At 45.2% G+C, this 23,708-nt stretch overlaps 1 protein-coding gene across 4 annotated transcripts in view; it reads right to left on the bottom strand.

Annotated features, from left to right (window-relative positions):
• Positions 1-23,708, bottom strand: part of LOC135573539 (dedicator of cytokinesis protein 1-like) — a 78,644-nt gene that overhangs the window by 3,517 nt on the left and 51,419 nt on the right. For 2 of the 4 annotated variants that reach the window (XM_065022800.1, XM_065022803.1), the window contains exons 2-4: positions 21,893-21,976; positions 12,040-12,080; positions 11,624-11,685 (exon numbers count right to left, since the gene is read on the bottom strand). In XM_065022800.1, the coding sequence (XP_064878872.1) occupies positions 11,624-11,685; positions 12,040-12,080; positions 21,893-21,976 (187 nt within the window). The remainder of the gene's footprint in view (positions 1-11,623; positions 11,686-12,039; positions 12,081-21,892; positions 21,977-23,708) is intronic. The other 2 variants (XM_065022801.1, XM_065022804.1) reach the window with 1 other exon arrangement.

Raw genomic sequence — 23,708 nt, 5'->3', positions numbered from 1 at the left:
GTTACACATGATAACAGTCAGGGATGGGTTACACATGACAACAGTCAGGGATGGGTTACACATGATAACAGTCAGGGATGGGTTACACATGACAACAACAGTCAGGGATGGGTTACACATGACAACAGTCAGGGATGGGTTACACATGATAACAGTCAGGGATGGGTTACACATGACAACAACAGTCAGGGATGGGTTACCCATGACAACAACAGTCAGGGATGGGTTACACATGACAACAACAGTCAGGGATGGGTTACACATGACAACAACAGTCAGGGATGGGTTACACATGATCACAGTCAGGGATGGGTTACACATGATAACAGTCAGGGATGGGTTACACATGATAACAGTCAGGGATGGGTTACACATGACAACAACAGTCAGGGATGGGTTACACATGACAACAACAGCCAGGGATGGGCTACACATGACAACAACAGTCAGGGATGGGTTACACATGACGACAACAGTCAGGGATGGGTTACACATGACGACAACAGTCAGGGATGGGTTACACATGACGACAACAGTCAGGGATGGGTTACACATGATAACAACAGTCAGGGATGGGTTACACACAATAACAACAGTCAGGGATGGGTTACACATGACAACAACAGACAGGGATGGGTTACACATGACAGCAGTCAGGGATGGGTTACACATGATACCAACAGTCAGGGATGGGTTACACATGACAACAGTCAGGGATGGGTTACACATGTCAACAGTCAGGGATGGGTTACACATGATAACAGTCAGGGATGGGTTACACATGACAACAGTCAGGGATGGGTTACACATGATAACAGTCAGGGATGGGTTGGCAACAGTCAGGGATGGGTTACACATGGCAACAGTCAGGGATGGGTTACACATGACAACAGTCAGGGATGGGTTACACATGACAACAGTCAGGGATGGGTTACACATGATAACAGTCAGGGATGGGTTACACATGACAACAGTCAGGGATGGGTTACACATGACAACAGTCAGGGATGGGTTACACATGACAACAGTCAGGGATGGGTTACACATGACAACAGTCAGGGATGGGTTACACATGATACCAACAGTCAGGGATGGGTTACACATGATACCAACAGTCAGGGATGGGTTACACATGACAACAGTCAGGGATGGGTTACACATGATACCAACAGTCAGGGATGGGTTACACATGATAACAACAGTCAGGGATGGGTTACACATGATAACAACAGTCAGGGATGGGTTACACATGATAACAACAGTCAGGGATGGGTTACACATGATAACAACAGTCAGGGATGGGTTACACATGACAACAGTCAGGGATGGGTTACACATGATAACAGTCAGGGATGGGTTACACATGACAACAACAGTCAGGGATGGGTTACACATGATAACAGTCAGGGATGGGTTACACATGACAGCAGTCAGGGATGGGTTACACATGACAACAGTCAGGGATGGGTTACACATGACAACAGTCAGGGATGGGTTACACATGATAACAGTCAGGGATGGGTTACACATGACAACAACAGTCAGGGATGGGTTACACATGATAACAGTCAGGGATGGGTTACACATGACAACAACAGTCAGGGATGGGTTACACATGATAACAACAGTCAGGGATGGGTTACACATGATAACAGTCAGGGATGGGTTACACATGATAACAGTCAGGGATGGGTTACACATGACAACAGTCAGGGATGGGTTACACATGACAACAGTCAGGGATGGGTTACACATGACAACAGTCAGGGATGGGTTACACATGATACCAACAGTCAGGGATGGGTTACACATGATACCAACAGTCAGGGATGGGTTACACATGACAACAGTCAGGGATGGGTTACACATGATACCAACAGTCAGGGATGGGTTACACATGATAACAACAGTCAGGGATGGGTTACACATGATAACAACAGTCAGGGATGGGTTACACATGATAACAGTCAGGGATGGGTTACACATGACAACAACAGTCAGGGATGGGTTACACATGATAACAACAGTCAGGGATGGGTTACACATGATAACAGTCAGGGATGGGTTACACATGATAACAGTCAGGGATGGGTTACACATGATAACAGTCAGGGATGGGTTACACATGACAACAGTCAGGGATGGGTTACACATGATAACAGTCAGGGATGGGTTACACATGACGACAACAGTCAGGGATGGGTTACACTTGACGACAACAGTCAGGGATGGGTTACACATGACGACAACAGTCAGGGATGGGTTACACATGACAACAACAGACAGGGATGGGTTACACATGACAACAACAGACATGGATGGGTTACACATGACAGCAGTCCGGGATGGGTTACACATGATACCAACAGTCAGGGATGGGTTACACATGACAACAGTCAGGGATGGGTTACACATGATAACAGTCAGGGATGGGTTACACATGACAACAACAGTCAGGGATGGGTTACACATGATAACAGTCAGGGATGGGTTACACATGACAGCAGTCAGGGATGGGTTACACATGACAACAGTCAGGGATGGGTTACACATGACAACAGTCAGGGATGGGTTACACATGACAACAACAGTCAGGGATGGGTTACACATGACAACAACAGTCAGGGATGGGTTACACATGATAACAGTCAGGGATGGGTTACACATGACAACAACAGTCAGGGATGGGTTACACATGATAACAACAGTCAGGGATGGGTTACACATGATAACAGTCAGGGATGGGTTACACATGATAACAGTCAGGGATGGGTTACACATGACAACAGTCAGGGATGGGTTACACATGACAACAGTCAGGGATGGGTTACACATGACAACAGTCAGGGATGGGTTACACATGATACCAACAGTCAGGGATGGGTTACACATGATACCAACAGTCAGGGATGGGTTACACATGACAACAGTCAGGGATGGGTTACACATGATACCAACAGTCAGGGATGGGTTACACATGATAACAACAGTCAGGGATGGGTTACACATGATAACAACAGTCAGGGATGGGTTACACATGATAACAGTCAGGGATGGGTTACACATGACAACAACAGTCAGGGATGGGTTACACATGATAACAACAGTCAGGGATGGGTTACACATGATAACAGTCAGGGATGGGTTACACATGATAACAGTCAGGGATGGGTTACACATGATAACAGTCAGGGATGGGTTACACATGACAACAGTCAGGATGGGTTACACATGATAACAGTCAGGGATGGGTTACACATGACGACAACAGTCAGGGATGGGTTACACTTGACGACAACAGTCAGGGATGGGTTACACATGACAAACAGTCAGGGATGGGTTACACATGACAACAACAGACAGGGATGGGTTACACATGACAACAACAGACATGGATGGGTTACACATGACAGCAGTCCGGGATGGGTTACACATGATACCAACAGTCAGGGATGGGTTACACATGACAACAGTCAGGGATGGGTTACACATGATAACAGTCAGGGATGGGTTAACATGACAGTCAGGGATGGGTTACACATGACAACAACAGCCAGGGATGGGCTACACATGACAACAACAGTCAGGGATGGGTTACACATGATAACAGTCAGGGATGGGTTACACATGACGACAACAGTCAGGGATGGGTTACACATGACGACAACAGTCAGGGATGGGTTACACATGATAACAACAGTCAGGGATGGGTTACACACAATAACAACAGTCAGGGATGGGTTACACATGACAACAACAGACAGGGATGGGTTACACATGACAGCAGTCAGGGATGGGTTACACATGATACCAACAGTCAGGGATGGGTTACACATGACAACAGTCAGGGATGGGTTACACATGTCAACAGTCAGGGATGGGTTACACATGATAACAGTCAGGGATGGGTTACACATGATAACAGTCAGGGATGGGTTACACATGACAACAGTCAGGGATGGGTTACACATGACAACAGTCAGGGATGGGTTACACATGGCAACAGTCAGGGATGGGTTACACATGACAACAGTCAGGGATGGGTTACACATGACAACAGTCAGGGATGGGTTACACATGACAACAGTCAGGGATGGGTTACACATGACAACAGTCAGGGATGGGTTACACATGACAACAGTCAGGGATGGGTTACACATGATACCAACAGTCAGGGATGGGTTACACATGATACCAACAGTCAGGGATGGGTTACACATGATACCAACAGTCAGGGATGGGTTACACATGACAACAGTCAGGGATGGGTTACACATGATACCAACAGTCAGGGATGGGTTACACATGATAACAACAGTCAGGGATGGGTTACACATGATAACAACAGTCAGGGATGGGTTACACATGATAACAACAGTCAGGGATGGGTTACACATGACAACAGTCAGGGATGGGTTACACATGATAACAGTCAGGGATGGGTTACACATGATAACAGTCAGGGATGGGTTACACATGATAACAGTCAGGGATGGGTTACACATGACAACAACAGTCAGGGATGGGTTACACATGATAACAGTCAGGGATGGGTTACACATGACAACAGTCAGGGATGGGTTACACATGACAACAGTCAGGGATGGGTTACACATGATAACAGTCAGGGATGGGTTACACATGACAACAACAGTCAGGGATGGGTTACACATGACAACAACAGCCAGGGATGGGCTACACATGACAACAACAGTCAGGGATGGGTTACACATGACAACAACAGTCAGGGATGGGTTACACATGACAACAACAGTCAGGGATGGGTTACACATGACAACAACAGTCAGGGATGGGTTACACATGACAACAACAGTCAGGGATGGGTTACACATGACAACAACAGTCAGGGATGGGTTACACATGACAACAACAGTCAGGGATGGGTTACACATGACAACAACAGTCAGGGATGGGTTACACATGACGACAACAGTCAGGGATGGGTTACACATGACGACAACAGTCAGGGATGGGTTACACATGACGACAACAGTCAGGGATGGGTTACACTTGACGACAACAGTCAGGGATGGGTTACACATGACGACAACAGTCAGGGATGGGTTACACATGACAACAACAGACAGGGATGGGTTACACATGACAACAACAGACATGGATGGGTTACACATGACAGCAGTCCGGGATGGGTTACACATGATACCAACAGTCAGGGATGGGTTACACATGACAACAGTCAGGGATGGGTTACACATGACAACAGTCAGGGATGGGTTACACATGATAACAACAGTCAGGGATGGGTTACACATGATAACAACAGTCAGGGATGGGTTACACATGATAACAACAGTCAGGGATGGGTTACACATGATAACAACAGTCAGGGATGGGTTACACATGATAACAACAGTCAGGGATGGGTTACACATGATAACAACAGTCAGGGATGGGTTACACATGACAACAGTCAGGGATGGGTTACACATGACAACAGTCAGGGATGGGTTACACATGACAACAACAGTCAGGGATGGGTTACACATGACAACAACAGTCAGGGATGGGTTACACATGACAACAACAGTCAGGGATGTTACACATGACAACAGTCAGGGATGGGTTACACATGATAACAGTCAGGGATGGGTTACACATGACAACAGTCAGGGGTGGGTTACACATGACAACAGTCAGGGGTGGGTTACACATGATAACAGTCAGGGATGGGTTACACATGATAACAGTCAGGGATGGGTTACACATGATAACAGTCAGGGATGGGTTACACATGACAACAGTCAGGGATGGGTTACACATGACTCAGGGATGGGTTACACATGATGACAACAGTCAGGGATGGGTTACACATGATGACAACAGTCAGGGATGGGTTACACATGATAACAACAGTCAGGGATGGGTTACACATGATACCAACAGTCAGGGATGGGTTACACATGATACCAACAGTCAGGGATGGGTTACACATGTCAACAGTCAGGGATGGGTTACACATGACAACAGTCAGGGATGGGTTACACATGATCACAGTCAGGGATGGGTTACACATGATCACAGTCAGGGATGGGTTACACATGATCACAGTCAGGGATGGGTTACACATGACAACAACAGTCAGGGATGGGTTACACATGACAACAACAGTCAGGGATGGGTTACACATGACAACAGTCAGGGATGGGTTACACATGACAACAGTCAGGGATGGGTTACACATGATCACAGTCAGGGATGGGTTACACATGATAACAGTCAGGGATGGGTTACACATGACAACAACAGTCAGGGATGGGTTACACATGACAACAACAGCCAGGGATGGGCTACACATGACAACAACAGTCAGGGATGGGTTACACATGACGACAACAGTCAGGGATGGGTTACACATGACGACAACAGTCAGGGATGGGTTACACATGACGACAACAGTCAGGGATGGGTTACACATGACGACAACAGTCAGGGATGGGTTACACATGACAACAACAGTCAGGGATGGGTTACACACAATAACAACAGTCAGGGATGGGTTACACATGACAGCAGTCAGGGATGGGTTACACATGATACCAACAGTCAGGGATGGGTTACACATGACAACAGTCAGGGATGGGTTACACATGTCAACAGTCAGGGATGGGTTACACATGATAACAGTCAGGGATGGGTTACACATGACAACAGTCAGGGATGGGTTACACATGGCAACAGTCAGGGATGGGTTACACATGGCAACAGTCAGGGATGGGTTACACATGACAACAGTCAGGGATGGGTTACACATGACAACAGTCAGGGATGGGTTACACATGACAACAGTCAGGGATGGGTTACACATGACAACAGTCAGGGATGGGTTACACATGATACCAACAGTCAGGGATGGGTTACACATGATACCAACAGTCAGGGATGGGTTACACATGACAACAGTCAGGGATGGGTTACACATGATACCAACAGTCAGGGATGGGTTACACATGATAACAACAGTCAGGGATGGGTTACACATGATAACAACAGTCAGGGATGGGTTACACATGACAACAGTCAGGGATGGGTTACACATGACAACAGTCAGGGATGGGTTACACATGATAACAGTCAGGGATGGGTTACACATGACAACAGTCAGGGATGGGTTACACATGACAACAGTCAGGGATGGGTTACACATGACAACAGTCAGGGATGGGTTACACATGACAACAGTCAGGGATGGGTTACACATGATACCAACAGTCAGGGATGGGTTACACATGATACCAACAGTCAGGGATGGGTTACACATGACAACAGTCAGGGATGGGTTACACATGATACCAACAGTCAGGGATGGGTTACACATGATAACAACAGTCAGGGATGGGTTACACATGATAACAACAGTCAGGGATGGGTTACACATGATAACAACAGTCAGGGATGGGTTACACATGACAACAGTCAGGGATGGGTTACACATGATAACAGTCAGGGATGGGTTACACATGATAACAGTCAGGGATGGGTTACACATGATAACAGTCAGGGATGGGTTACACATGACAACAACAGTCAGGGATGGGTTACACATGATAACAGTCAGGGATGGGTTACACATGACAGCAGTCAGGGATGGGTTACACATGACAACAGTCAGGGATGGGTTACACATGACAACAGTCAGGGATGGGTTACACATGACAACAACAGTCAGGGATGGGTTACACATGATAACAGTCAGGGATGGGTTACACATGACAACAACAGTCAGGGATGGGTTACACATGATAACAGTCAGGGATGGGTTACACATGATAACAGTCAGGGATGGGTTACACATGACAACAACAGTCAGGGATGGGTTACACATGACAACAGTCAGGGATGGGTTACACATGATAACAGTCAGGGATGGGTTACACATAACAACAACAGTCAGGGATGGGTTACCCATGACAACAACAGTCAGGGATGGGTTACACATGACAACAACAGTCAGGGATGGGTTACACATGACAACAACAGTCAGGGATTGGTTACACATGATCACAGTCAGGGATGGGTTACACATGATAACAGTCAGGGATGGGTTACACATGATAACAGTCAGGGATGGGTTACACATGATAACAGTCAGGGATGGGTTACACATGACAACAACAGTCAGGGATGGGTTACACATGACAACAACAGCCAGGGATGGGCTACACATGACAACAACAGTCAGGGATGGGTTACACATGAGGACAACAGTCAGGGATGGGTTACACATGACGACAACAGTCAGGGATGGGTTACACATGACGACAACAGTCAGGGATGGGTTACACATGATAACAACAGTCAGGGATGGGTTACACACAATAACAACAGTCAGGGATGGGTTACACATGACAACAACAGACAGGGATGGGTTACACATGACAGCAGTCAGGGATGGGTTACACATGACAACAGTCAGGGATGGGTTACACATGTCAACAGTCAGGGATTGGTTACACATGATAACAGTCAGGGATGGGTTACACATGATAACAGTCAGGGATGGGTTACACATGACAACAGTCAGGGATGGGTTACACATGGCAACAGTCAGGGATGGGTTACACATGACAACAGTCAGGGATGGGTTACACATGACAACAGTCAGGGATGGGTTACACATGACAACAGTCAGGGATGGGTTACACATGACAACAGTCAGGGATGGGTTACACATGACAACAGTCAGGGATGGGTTACACATGACAACAGTCAGGGATGGGTTACACATGATAACAGTCAGGGATGGGTTACACATGACAACAACAGTCAGGGATGGGTTACACATGATAACAGTCAGGGATGGGTTACACATGACAACAACAGTCAGGGATGGGTTACACATGATAACAACAGTCAGGGATGGGTTACACATGATAACAGTCAGGGATGGGTTACACATGATAACAGTCAGGGATGGGTTACACATGATAACAGTCAGGGATGGGTTACACATGACAACAGTCAGGGATGGGTTACACATGACAACAGTCAGGGATGGGTTACACATGACAACAGTCAGGGATGGGTTACACATGATAACAGTCAGGGATGGGTTACACATGACAACAGTCAGGGATGGGTTACACATGATAACAGTCAGGGATGGGTTACACATGATAACAGTCAGGGATGGGTTACACATGATAACAGTCAGGGATGGGTTACACATGACAACCTATAAAAAAAAAGATTAAAAAAATATATTTTATGTTATACAGAGTACTCTACTGTCCCTCTAGAAGAGGTAACCTATATGTTATACAGAGTACTCTACTGTCCCTCTAGAAGAGGTAACCTATATGTTATACAGAGTACTCTACTGTCCCTCTAGAAGAGGTAACCTATATGTTATACAGAGTACTCTACTGTCCCTCTAGAAGAGGTAACCTATATGTTATACAGAGTACTCTACTGTCCCTCTAGAAGAGGTATCCTATATGTTATACAGAATACTCTACTGTCCCTCTAGAAGAGGTATCCTATATGTCATACAACGTAATCTATTTTCTGCAGACATACTGCTAAATCTTTAACGTTGTTTGTTTGAAAGCGATATGAGCAGAGTCAGAGTTCTCCCTTCGCTGTGCGAATCATTTTTTTTTAAATCAATATTTCACATTACAGAGAGCTCAGTCTAAAACATCTGTTGATCCTGGAGTTTAGTGGCATCAAAACTGGATTCTGACTGGTTTTAATTGGAATTCTAATTAGTCTCACACTGTGTACTGACTACTACGGCCTTTTAAAACAAAATGTGACGTTTTATTTCTGACAGAAATATCCTCGTCAAAACTACTTTTGAAACTACTTCCTTCAGTTGATTATTTCACAGCTTAAAAGGCTTTTCAAATGTTAGTTGTTCTTCTGAAAATGAAATACTAAAAATGGGACGTGATCTGATTGCTGATTTGTGCTGTGATGCCGTCCAAGAAGCCGTGCAAACCAGTGAGGAAGGGCCACGTATCACTACGTCAGACCACAACCAAATATTCCACAACCTATCAGTTACTCATATTCCAGTTTACACTATCCCTGGTCCCAGATCTGATCTCACCCTCCCTGGTCCCAGATCTGATCTCACCCTCCCTGGTCCCAGATCTGATCTCACTAGGCCTGGTCCCAGATCTGATCTCACTAGGCCTGGTCCCAGATCTGATCTCACTAGGCCTGGTCGCAGATCTGATCTCACTAGGCCTGGTCGCAGATCTGATCTCACTAGGCCTGGTCCCAGATCTGATCTCACTAGGCCTGGTCCCAGATCTGATCTCACTATCCCTGGTCCCAGATCTGATCTCACTATCCCTGGTCTCAGATCTGATCTCACTATCCCTGGTCCCAGATCAGATCTCACTAGCCCTGGTCCCAGATCAGATCTCTCTAGCCTGGTCCCAGATCAGATCTGGGACCAAGGTAGTGAGATCAGATCTGGGACCAGGGCAAGTTTACAACAACTACATAAGTTGAACGTGGAAGCAATCATCTCAAATTGCCCATTCTACACTCCCAAAATAATTCAGTAGAATACCACTGGAAGCAGCACTAGAGCCATGGTTGGGTGTGTTTAACTGCCGGTACAAGTCACATGTTTCAGTCCCCACTGGAGACCAGGGTTCAATCCCCAGAACAACCTTTTCTATACGAGTCCGACTGGAGACCAGGGTTCAATCCCCAGAACAACCTTTTCTATACGAGTCCCACTGGAGACCAGGGTTCAATCCCCGGAACCACCTTTTCTATACGAGTCCGACTGGAGACCAGGGTTCAATCCCCAGAACAACCTTTTCTATACGAGTCCAGAAGGAGACCAGGGTTCAATCCCCGGGAACAACCTTTTCTAAACGAGTCCGACTGGAGACCAGGGTCCAATCCCCAGAACAACCTTTTCTATACGAGTCCGACTGGAGACCAGGGTTCAATCTGCAGAACCACCTTTTCTAAACGAGTCCCACTGGAGACCAGGGTTCAATCCCCGGAACCACCTTTTCTATACGAGTCCCACTGGAGACCAGGGTTCAATCCCCAGAACCACCTTTTCTATACGAGTCCGACTGGAGACCAGGGTCCAATCCCCAGAACAACCTTTTCTATACGAGTCCAGAAGGAGACCAGGGTTCAATCCGCAGAACCACCTTTTCTAAACGAGTCACACTGGAGACCAGGGTTCAATCCCCGGAACCACCTTTTCTATACGAGTCCGACTGGAGACCAGGGTTCAATCCCCGGAACCACCTTTTCTATACGAGTCCGACGGGAGACCAGGGTTCAATCCCCGGAACCACCTTTTCTATACGAGTCCAACTGGAGACCAGGTTTCAATCCCCAGAACCACCTTTTCTATACGAGTCCGACTGGAGACCAAGGTTCAATCCCCAGAACCACCTTTTCTATACGAGTCCGACTGGAGACCAGGGTTCAATCCCCGGAACCACCTTTTCTATACGAGTCCGACTGGAGACCAGGGTTCAATCCCTGGAACCACATTTTCACTCTATTTCTGCCTACAGCCATCTGATTCCCATGTCGTCTCAATATAAAGTGTCAAAACATCCTCAGAAAAGAAAAAACTAACAGAATCAGCACTGACCCATTGCCTTCAACGGTGGCCTCCTTGAGGTGAATGTAACAGGCAGGAAAGATCCCCTGGAACAGAAGGCGGGAAAGACAGGACACACAATAAATAGATTGATACAGGACAGGCCATGTGAAGCCTGGACTTGTTTTGACTTCAAGATCGGTCATTTCATGAGGTTAAATGACATCCTGAGTCCATTGCAATTGCAGAAGGGAAAGACAGGACACACAAAACACTGAAACAAAAAAAATATTGGATTTGTTATCGACGTTACACCATATTCACATTATGACTAAGAAAAGACTGAGCTCAACTTGTTTAGATTTTAGATGTTGGAATGACGCTCCAGCACTCCTGAAATAGACGAAGGGAACCGCTGAGATGAAACTAAAACGTTTGAATGTTCCCAAAAATATATATCAACTCACTTTGTTGGACTTCCTCCTCAGCCTGTGACCTCTGTACCAGCCTGGAGGTGAAGACAACGGGACATATTACACAGCAAAAAGGAAACAACACCTGGCATTAGCATCACGCAGAACTGTCATCTCCAAAACACAACGACGGAGGGGGTCATGTCTGAAACATTCTGACAGGGAGCACAGATCAGCTACGAGTTTAATGGAGACATCTACCAAAACACCTGTGTCAATGAGAACGACAGAATCACCTGCAATTATCCTTGGTATCCTGATCGGGATTGTCGTCACTTAGTGTGCCTTCATAAACGTACAGTATACCTTCATATGTCTCTAGTATGTGGACTGTGTCAGTGTGTTCCTACCTTCATATGTCTCTAGTATGTGGACTGTGTCATTAGTGTGTTCCTACCTTCATATGTCTCTAGTATGTGGACTGTGTCAGTGTGTTCCTACCTTCATATGTCTCTAGTATGTGGACTGTGTCATCAGTGTGTTCCTACCTTCATATGTCTCTAGTATGTGGACTGTGTCAGTGTGTTCCTACCTTCATATGTCTGTAGTATGTGGACTGTGTCATCAGTGTGTTCCTACCTTCATATGTCTCTAGTATGTGGACTGTGTCATCAGTGTGTTCCTACCTTCATATGTCTCTAGTATGTGGACTGTGTCATCAGTGTGTTCCTACCTTCATATGTCTCTAGTATGTGGACTGTGTCATCAGTGTGTTCCTACCTTCATATGTCTCTAGTATGTGGACTGTGTCAGAGTGTTCCTACCTTCATATGTCTGTAGTATGTGGACTGTGTCATCAGTGTGTTCCTACCTTCATATGTCTCTAGTATGTGGACTGTGTCCTCAGTGTGTTCCTACCTTCATATGTCTCTAGTATGTGGACTGTGTCATTAGTGTGTTCCTACCTTCATATGTCTCTAGTATGTGGACTGTGTCATCAGTGTGTTCCTACCTTCATATGTCTCTAGTATGTGGACTGTGTCAGTGTGTTCCTACATTCATATGTCTCTAGTATGTGGACTGTGTCATCAGTGTGTTCCTTACCTTCATATGTCTCTAGTATGTGGACTGTGTCATCAGTGTGTTCCTTACCTTCATATGTCTCTAGTATGTGGACTGTGTCATCAGTGTGTTCCTTACCTTCATATGTCTCTAGTATGTGGACTGTGTCATCAGTGTGTTCCTTACCTTCATATGTCTCTAGTATGTGGACTGTGTCATCAGTGTGTTCCTTACCTTCATATGTCTCTAGTATGTGGACTGTGTCATCAGTGTGTTCCTACCTTCATATGTCTCTAGTATGTGGACTGTGTCAGTGTGTTCCTACCTTCATATGTCTCTAGTATGTGGACTGTGTCATCAGTGTGTTCCTACCTTCATATGTCTCTAGTATGTGGACTGTGTCATCAGTGTGTTCCTACCTTCATATGTCTCTAGTATGTGGACTGTGTCAGTGTGTTCCTACCTTCATATGTCTGTAGTATGTGGACTGTGTCATCAGTGTGTTCCTTACCTTCATATGTCTCTAGTATGTGGACTGTGTCATCAGTGTGTTCCTACCTTCATATGTCTCTAGTATGTGGACTGTGTCATCAGTGTGTTCCTACCTTCATATGTCTCTAGTATGTGGACTGTGTCATCAGTGTGTTCCTACCTTCATATGTCTCTAGTATGTGGACTGTGTCAGAGTGTTCCTACCTTCATATGTCTGTAGTATGTGGACTGTGTCATCAGTGTGTTCCTACCTTCATATGTCTCTAGTATGTGGACTGTGTCCTCAGTGTGTTCCTACCTTCATATGTCTCTAGTATGTGGACTGTGTCATCAGTGTGTTCCTACCTTCATATGTCTCTAGTATGTGGACTGTGTCATCAGTGTGTTCCTACCTTCATATGTCTCTAGTATGTGGACTGTGTCCTCAGTGTGTTCCTACCTTCATATGTCTCTAGTATGTGGACTGTGTCATCAGTGTGTTCCTACCTTCATATGTCTCTAGTATGTGGACTGTGTCATCAGTGTGTTCCTACCTTCATATGTCTCTAGTATGTGGACTGTGTCAGTGTGTTCCTACCTTCATATGTCTCTAGTATGTGGACTGTGTCATTAGTGTGTTCCTACCTTCATATGTCTCTAGTATGTGGACTGTGTCATCAGTGTGTTCCTACCTTCATATGTCTCTAGTATGTGGACTGTGTCAGTGTGTTCCTACATTCATATGTCTCTAGTATGTGGACTGTGTCATCAGTGTGTTCCTTACCTTCATATGTCTCTAGTATGTGGACTGTGTCATCAGTGTGTTCCTACCTTCATATGTCTCTAGTATGTGGACTGTGTCAGTGTGTTCCTACCTTCATATGTCTCTAGTATGTGGACTGTGTCATCAGTGTGTTCCTTACCTTCATATGTCTCTAGTATGTGGACTGTGTCATCAGTGTGTTCCTTACCTTCATATGTCTCTAGTATGTGGACTGTGTCATCAGTGTGTTCCTACCTTCATATGTCTCTAGTATGTGGACTGTGTCAGTGTGTTCCTACCTTCATATGTCTCTAGTATGTGGACTGTGTCATCAGTGTGTTCCTACCTTCATATGTCTCTAGTATGTGGACTGTGTCAGTGTGTTCCTACCTTCATATGTCTCTAGTATGTGGACTGTGTCATTAGTGTGTTCCTACCTTCATATGTCTCTAGTATGTGGACTGTGTCATCAGTGTGTTCCTACCTTCATATGTCTCTAGTATGTGGACTGTGTCCTCAGTGTGTTCCTACCTTCATATGTCTCTAGTATGTGGACTGTGTCATCAGTGTGTTCCTTACCTTCATATGTCTCTAGTATGTGGACTGTGTCATCAGTGTGTTCCTACCTTCATATGTCTCTAGTATGTGGACTGTGTCAGTGTGTTCCTACCTTCATATGTCTCTAGTATGTGGACTGTGTCATCAGTGTGTTCCTTACCTTCATATGTCTCTAGTATGTGGACTGTGTCATCAGTGTGTTCCTACCTTCATATGTCTCTAGTATGTGGACTGTGTCATCAGTGTGTTCCTACCTTCATATGTCTCTAGTATGTGGACTGTGTCAGTGTGTTCCTACCTTCATATGTCTCTAGTATGTGGACTGTGTCATCAGTGTGTTCCTACCTTCATATGTCTCTAGTATGTGGACTGTGTCATCAGTGTGTTCCTACCTTCATATGTCTCTAGTATGTGGACTGTGTCATCAGTGTGTTCCTACCTTCATATGTCTCTAGTATGTGGACTGTGTCAGTGTGTTCCTACCTTCATATGTCTCTAGTATGTGGACTGTGTCATCAGTGTGTTCCTTACCTTCATATGTCTCTAGTATGTGGACTGTGTCATCAGTGTGTTCCTACCTTCATATGTCTCTAGTATGTGGACTGTGTCATCAGTGTGTTCCTACCTTCATATGTCTCTAGTATGTGGACTGTGTCATCAGTGTGTTCCTACCTTCATATGTCTCTAGTATGTGGACTGTGTCAGAGTGTTCTGTGTCTACCTTCATATGTCTGTAGTATGTGGACTGTGTCATCAGTGTGTTCCTACCTTCATATGTCTCTAGTATGTGGACTGTGTCCTCAGTGTGTTCCTACCTTCATATGTCTCTAGTATGTGGACTGTGTCATCAGTGTGTTCCTACCTTCATATGTCTCTAGTATGTGGACTGTGTCATCAGTGTGTTCCTACCTTCATATGTCTCTAGTATGTGGACTGTGTCATCAGTGTGTTCCTACCTTCATATGTCTCTAGTATGTGGACTGTGTCATCAGTGTGTTCCTACCTTCATATGTCTCTAGTATGTGGACTGTGTCATCAGTGTGTTCCTACCTTCATATGTCTCTAGTATGTGGACTGTGTCAGTGTGTTCCTACCTTCATATGTCTCTAGTATGTGGACTGTGTCAGTGTGTTCCTACCTTCATATGTCTCTAGTATGTGGACTGTGTCATCAGTGTGTTCCTACCTTCATATGTCTCTAGTATGTGGACTGTGTCATCAGTGTGTTCCTACCTTCATATGTCTCTAGTATGTGGACTGTGTCAGTGTGTTCCTACCTTCATATGTCTCTAGTATGTGGACTGTGTCATCAGTGTGTTCCTACCTTCATATGTCTCTAGTATGTGGTGTTCTGTATGTCTCTAGTATGTGGACTGTGTCAGTGTGTTCCTACCTTCATATGTCTCTAGTATGTGGACTGTGTCACCTTCAGTGTGTTCCTACCTTCATATGTCTCTAGTATGTGGACTGTGTCATCAGTGTGTTCCTACCTTCATATGTCTCTAGTATGTGGACTGTGTCATCAGTGTGTTCCTTACCTTCATATGTCTCTAGTATGTGGACTGTGTCATCAGTGTGTTCCTACCTTCATATGTCTCTAGTATGTGGACTGTGTCATCAGTGTGTTCCTACCTTCATATGTCTCTAGTATGTGGACTGTGTCAGTGTGTTCCTACCTTCATATGTCTCTAGTATGTGGACTGTGTCCTCAGTGTGTTCCTACCTTCATATGTCTCTAGTATGTGGACTGTGTCATCAGTGTGTTCCTACCTTCATATGTCTCTAGTATGTGGACTGTGTCATCAGTGTGTTCCTTACCTTCATATGTCTCTAGTATGTGGACTGTGTCATCAGTGTGTTCCTACCTTCATATGTCTCTAGTATGTGGACTGTGTCATCAGTGTGTTCCTACCTTCATATGTCTCTAGTATGTGGACTGTGTCATCAGTGTGTTCCTACCTTCATATGTCTCTAGTATGTGGACTGTGTCAATAGTGTGTTCCTACCTTCATATGTCTCTAGTATGTGGACTGTGTCAGTGTGTTCCTACATTCATATGTCTCTAGTATGTGGACTGTGTCATCAGTGTGTTCCTACCTTCATATGTCTCTAGTATGTGGACTGTGTCATCAGTGTGTTCCTACCTTCATATGTCTCTAGTATGTGGACTGTGTCAACAGTGTGTTCCTACCTTCATATGTCTCTAGTATGTGGACTGTGTCAGTGTGTTCCTACCTTCATATGTCTCTAGTATGTGGACTGTGTCAACAGTGTGTTCCTACCTTCATATGTCTCTAGTATGTGGACTGTGTCAACAGTGTGTTCCTACCTTCATATGTCTCTAGTATGTGGACTGTGTCATCAGTGTGTTCCTACCTTCATATGTCTCTAGTATGTGGACTGTGTCATCAGTGTGTTCCTACCTTCATATGTCTCTAGTATGTGGACTGTGTCATCAGTGTGTTCCTACCTTCATATGTCTCTAGTATGTGGACTGTGTCATCAGTGTGTTCCTACCTTCATATGTCTCTAGTATGTGGACTGTGTCATCAGTGTGTTCCTACCTTCATATGTCTCTAGTATGTGGACTGTGTCAGTGTGTTCCTACCTTCATATGTCTCTAGTATGTGGACTGTGTCCTCAGTGTGTTCCTACCTTCATATGTCTCTAGTATGTGGACTGTGTCATCAGTGTGTTCCTACCTTCATATGTCTCTAGTATGTGGACTGTGTCATCAGTGTGTTCCTACCTTCATATGTCTCTAGTATGTGGACTGTGTCATCAGTGTGTTCCTACCTTCATATGTCTCTAGTATGTGGACTGTGTCATCAGTGTGTTCCTACCTTCATATGTCTCTAGTATGTGGACTGTGTCAGTGTGTTCCTACCTTCATATGTCTCTAGTATGTGGACTGTGTCATCAGTGTGTTCCTCCTTCATATGTCTCTAGTATGTGGACTGTGTCAGTGTGTTCCTACCTTCATATGTCTCTAGTATGTGGACTGTGTCAGTGTGTTCCTACCTTCATATGTCTCTAGTATGTGGACTGTGTCAGTGTGTTCCTACCTTCATATGTCTCTAGTATGTGGACTGTGTCATCAGTGTGTTCCTACCTTCATATGTCTCTAGTATGTGGACTGTGTCAGTGTGTTCCTACCTTCATATGTCTCTAGTATGTGGACTGTGTCATCAGTGTGTTCCTACCTTCATATGTCTCTAGTATGTGGACTGTGTCATCAGTGTGTTCCTACCTTCATATGTCTCTAGTATGTGGACTGTGTCAGTGTGTTCCTACCTTCATATGTCTCTAGTATGTGGACTGTGTCAGTGTGTTCCTACCTTCATATGTCTCTAGTATGTGGACTGTGTCATCAGTGTGTTCCTACCTTCATATGTCTCTAGTATGTGGACTGTGTCATCAGTGTGTTCCTACCTTCATATGTCTCTAGTATGTGGACTGTGTCATCAGTGTGTTCCTACCTTCATATGTCTCTAGTATGTGGACTGTGTCAGTGTGTTCCTACCTTCATATGTCTCTAGTATGTGGACTGTGTCATCAGTGTGTTCCTTACCTTCATATGTCTCTAGTATGTGGACTGTGTCAGTGTGTTCCTACCTTCATATGTCTCTAGTATGTGGACTGTGTCAGTGTGTTCCTACCTTCATATGTCTCTAGTATGTGGACTGTGTCAGTGTGTTCCTACCTTCATATGTCTCTAGTATGTGGACTGTGTCATCAGTGTGTTCCTACCTTCATATGTCTCTAGTATGTGGACTGTGTCAGTGTGTTCCTACCTTCATATGTCTCTAGTATGTGGACTGTGTCATCAGTGTGTTCCTACCTTCATATGTCTCTAGTATGTGGACTGTGTCATCAGTGTGTTCCTACCTTCATATGTCTCTAGTATGTGGACTGTGTCATCAGTGTGTTCCTACCTTCATATGTCTCTAGTATGTGGACTGTGTCAGTGTGTTCCTACCTTCATATGTCTCTAGTATGTGGACTGTGTCAGTGTGTTCCTACCTTCATATGTCTCTAGTATGTGGACTGTGTCAGTGTGTTCCTACCTTCATATGTCTCTAGTATGTGGACTGTGTCATCAGTGTGTTCCTACCTTCATATGTCTCTAGTATGTGGACTGTGTCAGTCAGTGTTCCTACCTTCATATGTCTCTAGTATGTGGACTGTGTCAGTGTGTTCCTACCTTCATATGTCTCTAGTATGTGGACTGTGTCATCAGTGTGTTCCTACCTTCATATGTCTCTAGTATGTGGACTGTGTCAACAGTGTGTTCCTACCTTCATATGTCTCTAGTATGTGGACTGTGTCAACAGTGTGTTCCTACCTTCATATGTCTCTAGTATGTGGACTGTGTCAGTGTGTTCCTACCTTCATATGTCTCTAGTATGTGGACTGTGTCAGTGTGTTCCTACCTTCATATGTCTCTAGTATGTGGACTGTGTCAGTGTGTTCCTACCTTCATATGTCTCTAGTATGTGGACTGTGTCATCAGTGTGTTCCTACCTTCATATGTCTCTAGTATGTGGACTGTGTCATCAGTGTGTTCCTTACCTTCATATGTCTCTAGTATGTGGACTGTGTCAGTGTGTTCCTACCTTCATATGTCTCTAGTATGTGGACTGTGTCCTCAGTGTGTTCCTACCTTCATATGTCTCTAGTATGTGGACTGTGTCAGTGTGTTCCTACCTTCATATGTCTCTAGTATGTGGACTGTGTCATCAGTGTGTTCCTTACCTTCATATGTCTCTAGTATGTGGACTGTGTCAGTGTGTTCCTACCTTCATATGTCTCTAGTATGTGGACTGTGTCATCAGTGTGTTCCTACCTTCATATGTCTCTAGTATGTGGACTGTGTCAGTGTGTTCCTACCTTCATATGTCTCTAGTATGTGGACTGTGTCATCAGTGTGTTCCTTACCTTCATATGTCTCTAGTATGTGGACTGTGTCATCAGTGTGTTCCTACCTTCATATGTCTCTAGTATGTGGACTGTGTCAGTGTGTTCCTACCTTCATATGTCTCTAGTATGTGGACTGTGTCATCAGTGTGTTCCTACCTTCATATGTCTCTAGTATGTGGACTGTGTCAGTGTGTTCCTACCTTCATATGTCTCTAGTATGTGGACTGTGTCAGTGTGTTCCTACCTTCATATGTCTCTAGTATGTGGACTGTGTCAGTGTGTTCCTACCTTCATATGTCTCTAGTATGTGGACTGTGTCAGTGTGTTCCTACCTTCATATGTCTCTAGTATGTGGACTGTGTCCTCAGTGTGTTCCTACCTTCATATGTCTCTAGTATGTGGACTGTGTCCTCAGTGTGTTCCTACCTTCATATGTCTCTAGTATGTGGACTGTGTCATCAGTGTGTTCCTACCTTCATATGTCTCTAGTATGTGGACTGTGTCAGTGTGTTCCTACCTTCATATGTCTCTAGTATGTGGACTGTGTCAGTGTGTTCCTACCTTCATATGTCTCTAGTATGTGGACTGTGTCATCAGTGTGTTCCTACCTTCATATGTCTCTAGTATGTGGACTGTGTCCTCAGTGTGTTCCTACCTTCATATGTCTCTAGTATGTGGACTGTGTCATCAGTGTGTTCCTACCTTCATATGTCTCTAGTATGTGGACTGTGTCAGTGTGTTCCTACCTTCATATGTCTCTAGTATGTGGACTGTGTCATCAGTGTGTTCCTACCTTCATATGTCTCTAGTATGTGGACTGTGTCAGTGTGTTCCTACCTTCATATGTCTCTAGTATGTGGACTGTGTCAGTGTGTTCCTACCTTCATATGTCTCTAGTATGTGGACTGTGTCATCAGTGTGTTCCTACCTTCATATGTCTCTAGTATGTGGACTGTGTCATCAGTGTGTTCCTACCTTCATATGTATCTAGTATGTGGACTGTGTCAGTGTGTTCCTACCTTCATATGTCTCTAGTATGTGGACTGTGTCAGTGTGTTCCTACCTTCATATGTCTCTAGTATGTGGACTGTGTCCTCAGTGTGTTCCTTACCTTCATATGTCTCTAGTATGTGGACTGTGTCATCAGTGTGTTCCTTACCTTCATATGTCTCTAGTATGTGGACTGTGTCCTCAGTGTGTTCCTACCTTCATATGTCTCTAGTATGTGGACTGTGTCCTCAGTGTGTTCCTACCTTCATATGTCTCTAGTATGTGGACTGTGTCAGTGTGTTCCTACCTTCATATGTCTCTAGTATGTGGACTGTGTCATCAGTGTGTTCCTTACCTTCATATGTCTCTAGTATGTGGACTGTGTCCTCAGTGTGTTCCTACCTTCATATGTCTCTAGTATGTGGACTGTGTCAGTGTGTTCCTACCTTCATATGTCTCTAGTATGTGGACTGTGTCATCAGTGTGTTCCTACCTTCATATGTCTCTAGTATGTGGACTGTGTCCTCAGTGTGTTCCTACCTTCATATGTCTCTAGTATGTGGACTGTGTCATCAGTGTGTTCCTTACCTTCATATGTCTGTAGTATGTGGACTGTGTCATCAGTGTGTTCCTACCTTCATATGTCTCTAGTATGTGGACTGTGTCATCAGTGTGTTCCTACCTTCATATGTCTCTAGTATGTGGACTGTGTCCTCAGTGTGTTCCTACCTTCATATGTCTCTAGTATGTGGACTGTGTCATCAGTGTGTTCCTTACCTTCATATGTCTCTAGTATGTGGACTGTGTCCTCAGTGTGTTCCTACCTTCATATGTCTCTAGTATGTGGACTGTGTCATCAGTGTGTTCCTACCTTCATATGTCTCTAGTATGTGGACTGTGTCAGTGTGTTCCTACCTTCATATGTCTCTAGTATGTGGACTGTGTCATCAGTGTGTTCCTACCTTCATATGTCTCTAGTATGTGGACTGTGTCAGTGTGTTCCTACCTTCATATGTCTCTAGTATGTGGACTGTGTCATCAGTGTGTCCCTACCTTCATATGTCTCTAGTATGTGGACTGTGTCAGTGTGTTCCTACCTTCATATGTCTCTAGTATGTGGACTGTGTCCTCAGTGTGTTCCTACCTTCATATGTCTCTAGTATGTGGACTGTGTCTCCAACCTGTAGCGACAGCTCCTCGTCTCCACGGACATCGTAATTGTAGATTGCTGAGGGGAGAGAAGAAGAGACGAGGCTATTAAAAGGACAGGAAAGGGAAATAAGACGTGTGTCTCCTGTGTGGCAGGATGGTTGTGTGGCAGGATGGTTGTGTGGGTGTCATACTAAAAACATAGCGGCAGCCGAGCTCACAGAACACCCACACACAGACTGACACATATATCTACTGCAAACACAGTCATCAACAACCAAGACAACATATGTTCTACCTAACACACACACACACACACACACACACAGACGGTGTTCCACCTAACACACACACACACAGACACATATCATATCTGCTGCAAGCACAGTCATCAACAACCAAGACAACATATGTTCTACCCACCACACACACCACTTCCAATAAGGTTGGGGAGGACTCTACCTCTCCTCTCCTGCTGGGGGAAGGATACCATGCAGGGCCCCCCGGTCGATGGGACTACTTTACCAAGGTGAATGACAGCATCATGTAAAAGGGGCCTTGTCACCACAGGTATCCCTCCACCCCACCGGGCGGGTATATGTAACAGAATTAACTTGCCCTCGTCAGTCTTACACCTCCCCCCATCTACTGGAGCAGACACAATGAACGGAGACTCAAGCTCAGCCCAAATTGCATACTATTCCCTATGTAGTGCACTATTTCTGACCAGACACCTATGGAGCTGGTTAAACGTAGTGCACTGGATAGGGAGAATAGGGTGCCATTTGAGACAGATACTGGATAGGGAGAATAGGGTGCCATTTGAGACAGACACTGGATCGGGAGAATAGGGTGCCATTTGGGACCCTGGATAGGGAGAATAGGGTGCCATTTGAGACACTGGATAGGGAGAATAGGGTGCCATTTGGGACACTGGATAGGGAGAATAGGGTGCCATTTGGGACACTGGATAGGGAGAATAGGGTGCCATTTGGGACACTGGATAGGGAGAATAGGGTGCCATTTGGGACCCTGGATAGGGAGAATAGGGTGCCATTTGAGACACTGGATAGGGAGAATAGGGTGCCATTTGAGACACTGGATAGGGAGAATAGGGTGCCATTTGGGACACTGGATAGGGAGAATAGGGTGCCATTTGGGACCCTGGATAGGGAGAATAGGGTGCCATTTGAGACACTGGATAGGGAGAATAGGGTGCCATTTGAGACACTGGATAGGGAGAATAGGGTGCCATTTGGGACACTGGATAGGGAGAATAGGGTGCCATTTGGGACACTGAATAGGGTGCCATTTGGGACACTGGATAGGGAGAATAGGGTGCCATTTGAGACACTGGATAGGGAGAATAGGGTGCCATTTGGGACACTGGATAGGGAGAATAGGGTGCCATTTGGGACACTGGATAGGGAGAATAGGGTGCCATTTGAGACACTGGATAGGGAGAATAGGGTGCCATTTGAGACACTGGATAGGGAGAATAGGGTGCCATTTGGGACACTGGATAGGGAGAATAGGGTGCCATTTGGGACACTGGATAGGGAGAATAGGGTGCCATTTGGGACACTGGATAGGGAGAATAGGGTGCCATTTGGGACACTGGATAGGGAGAATAGGGTGCCATTTGAGACACTGGATAGGGAGAATAGGGTGCCATTTGGGACACTGGATAGGGAGAATAGGGTGCCATTTGGGACACTGGATAGGGAGAATAGGGTGCCATTTGGGACACTGGATAGGGAGAATAGGGTGCCATTTGAGACACTGGATAGGGAGAATAGGGTGCCATTTGA

The sequence above is a fragment of the Oncorhynchus nerka genome, linkage group LG10 (genome assembly GCF_034236695.1).
Source record: "Oncorhynchus nerka isolate Pitt River linkage group LG10, Oner_Uvic_2.0, whole genome shotgun sequence".
Classification (NCBI taxonomy): Eukaryota; Metazoa; Chordata; class Actinopteri; order Salmoniformes; family Salmonidae; genus Oncorhynchus; species Oncorhynchus nerka.
Note: the sequence above shows the minus strand (reverse complement) of the source record. Positions and strands in the feature narration are given on the sequence as shown.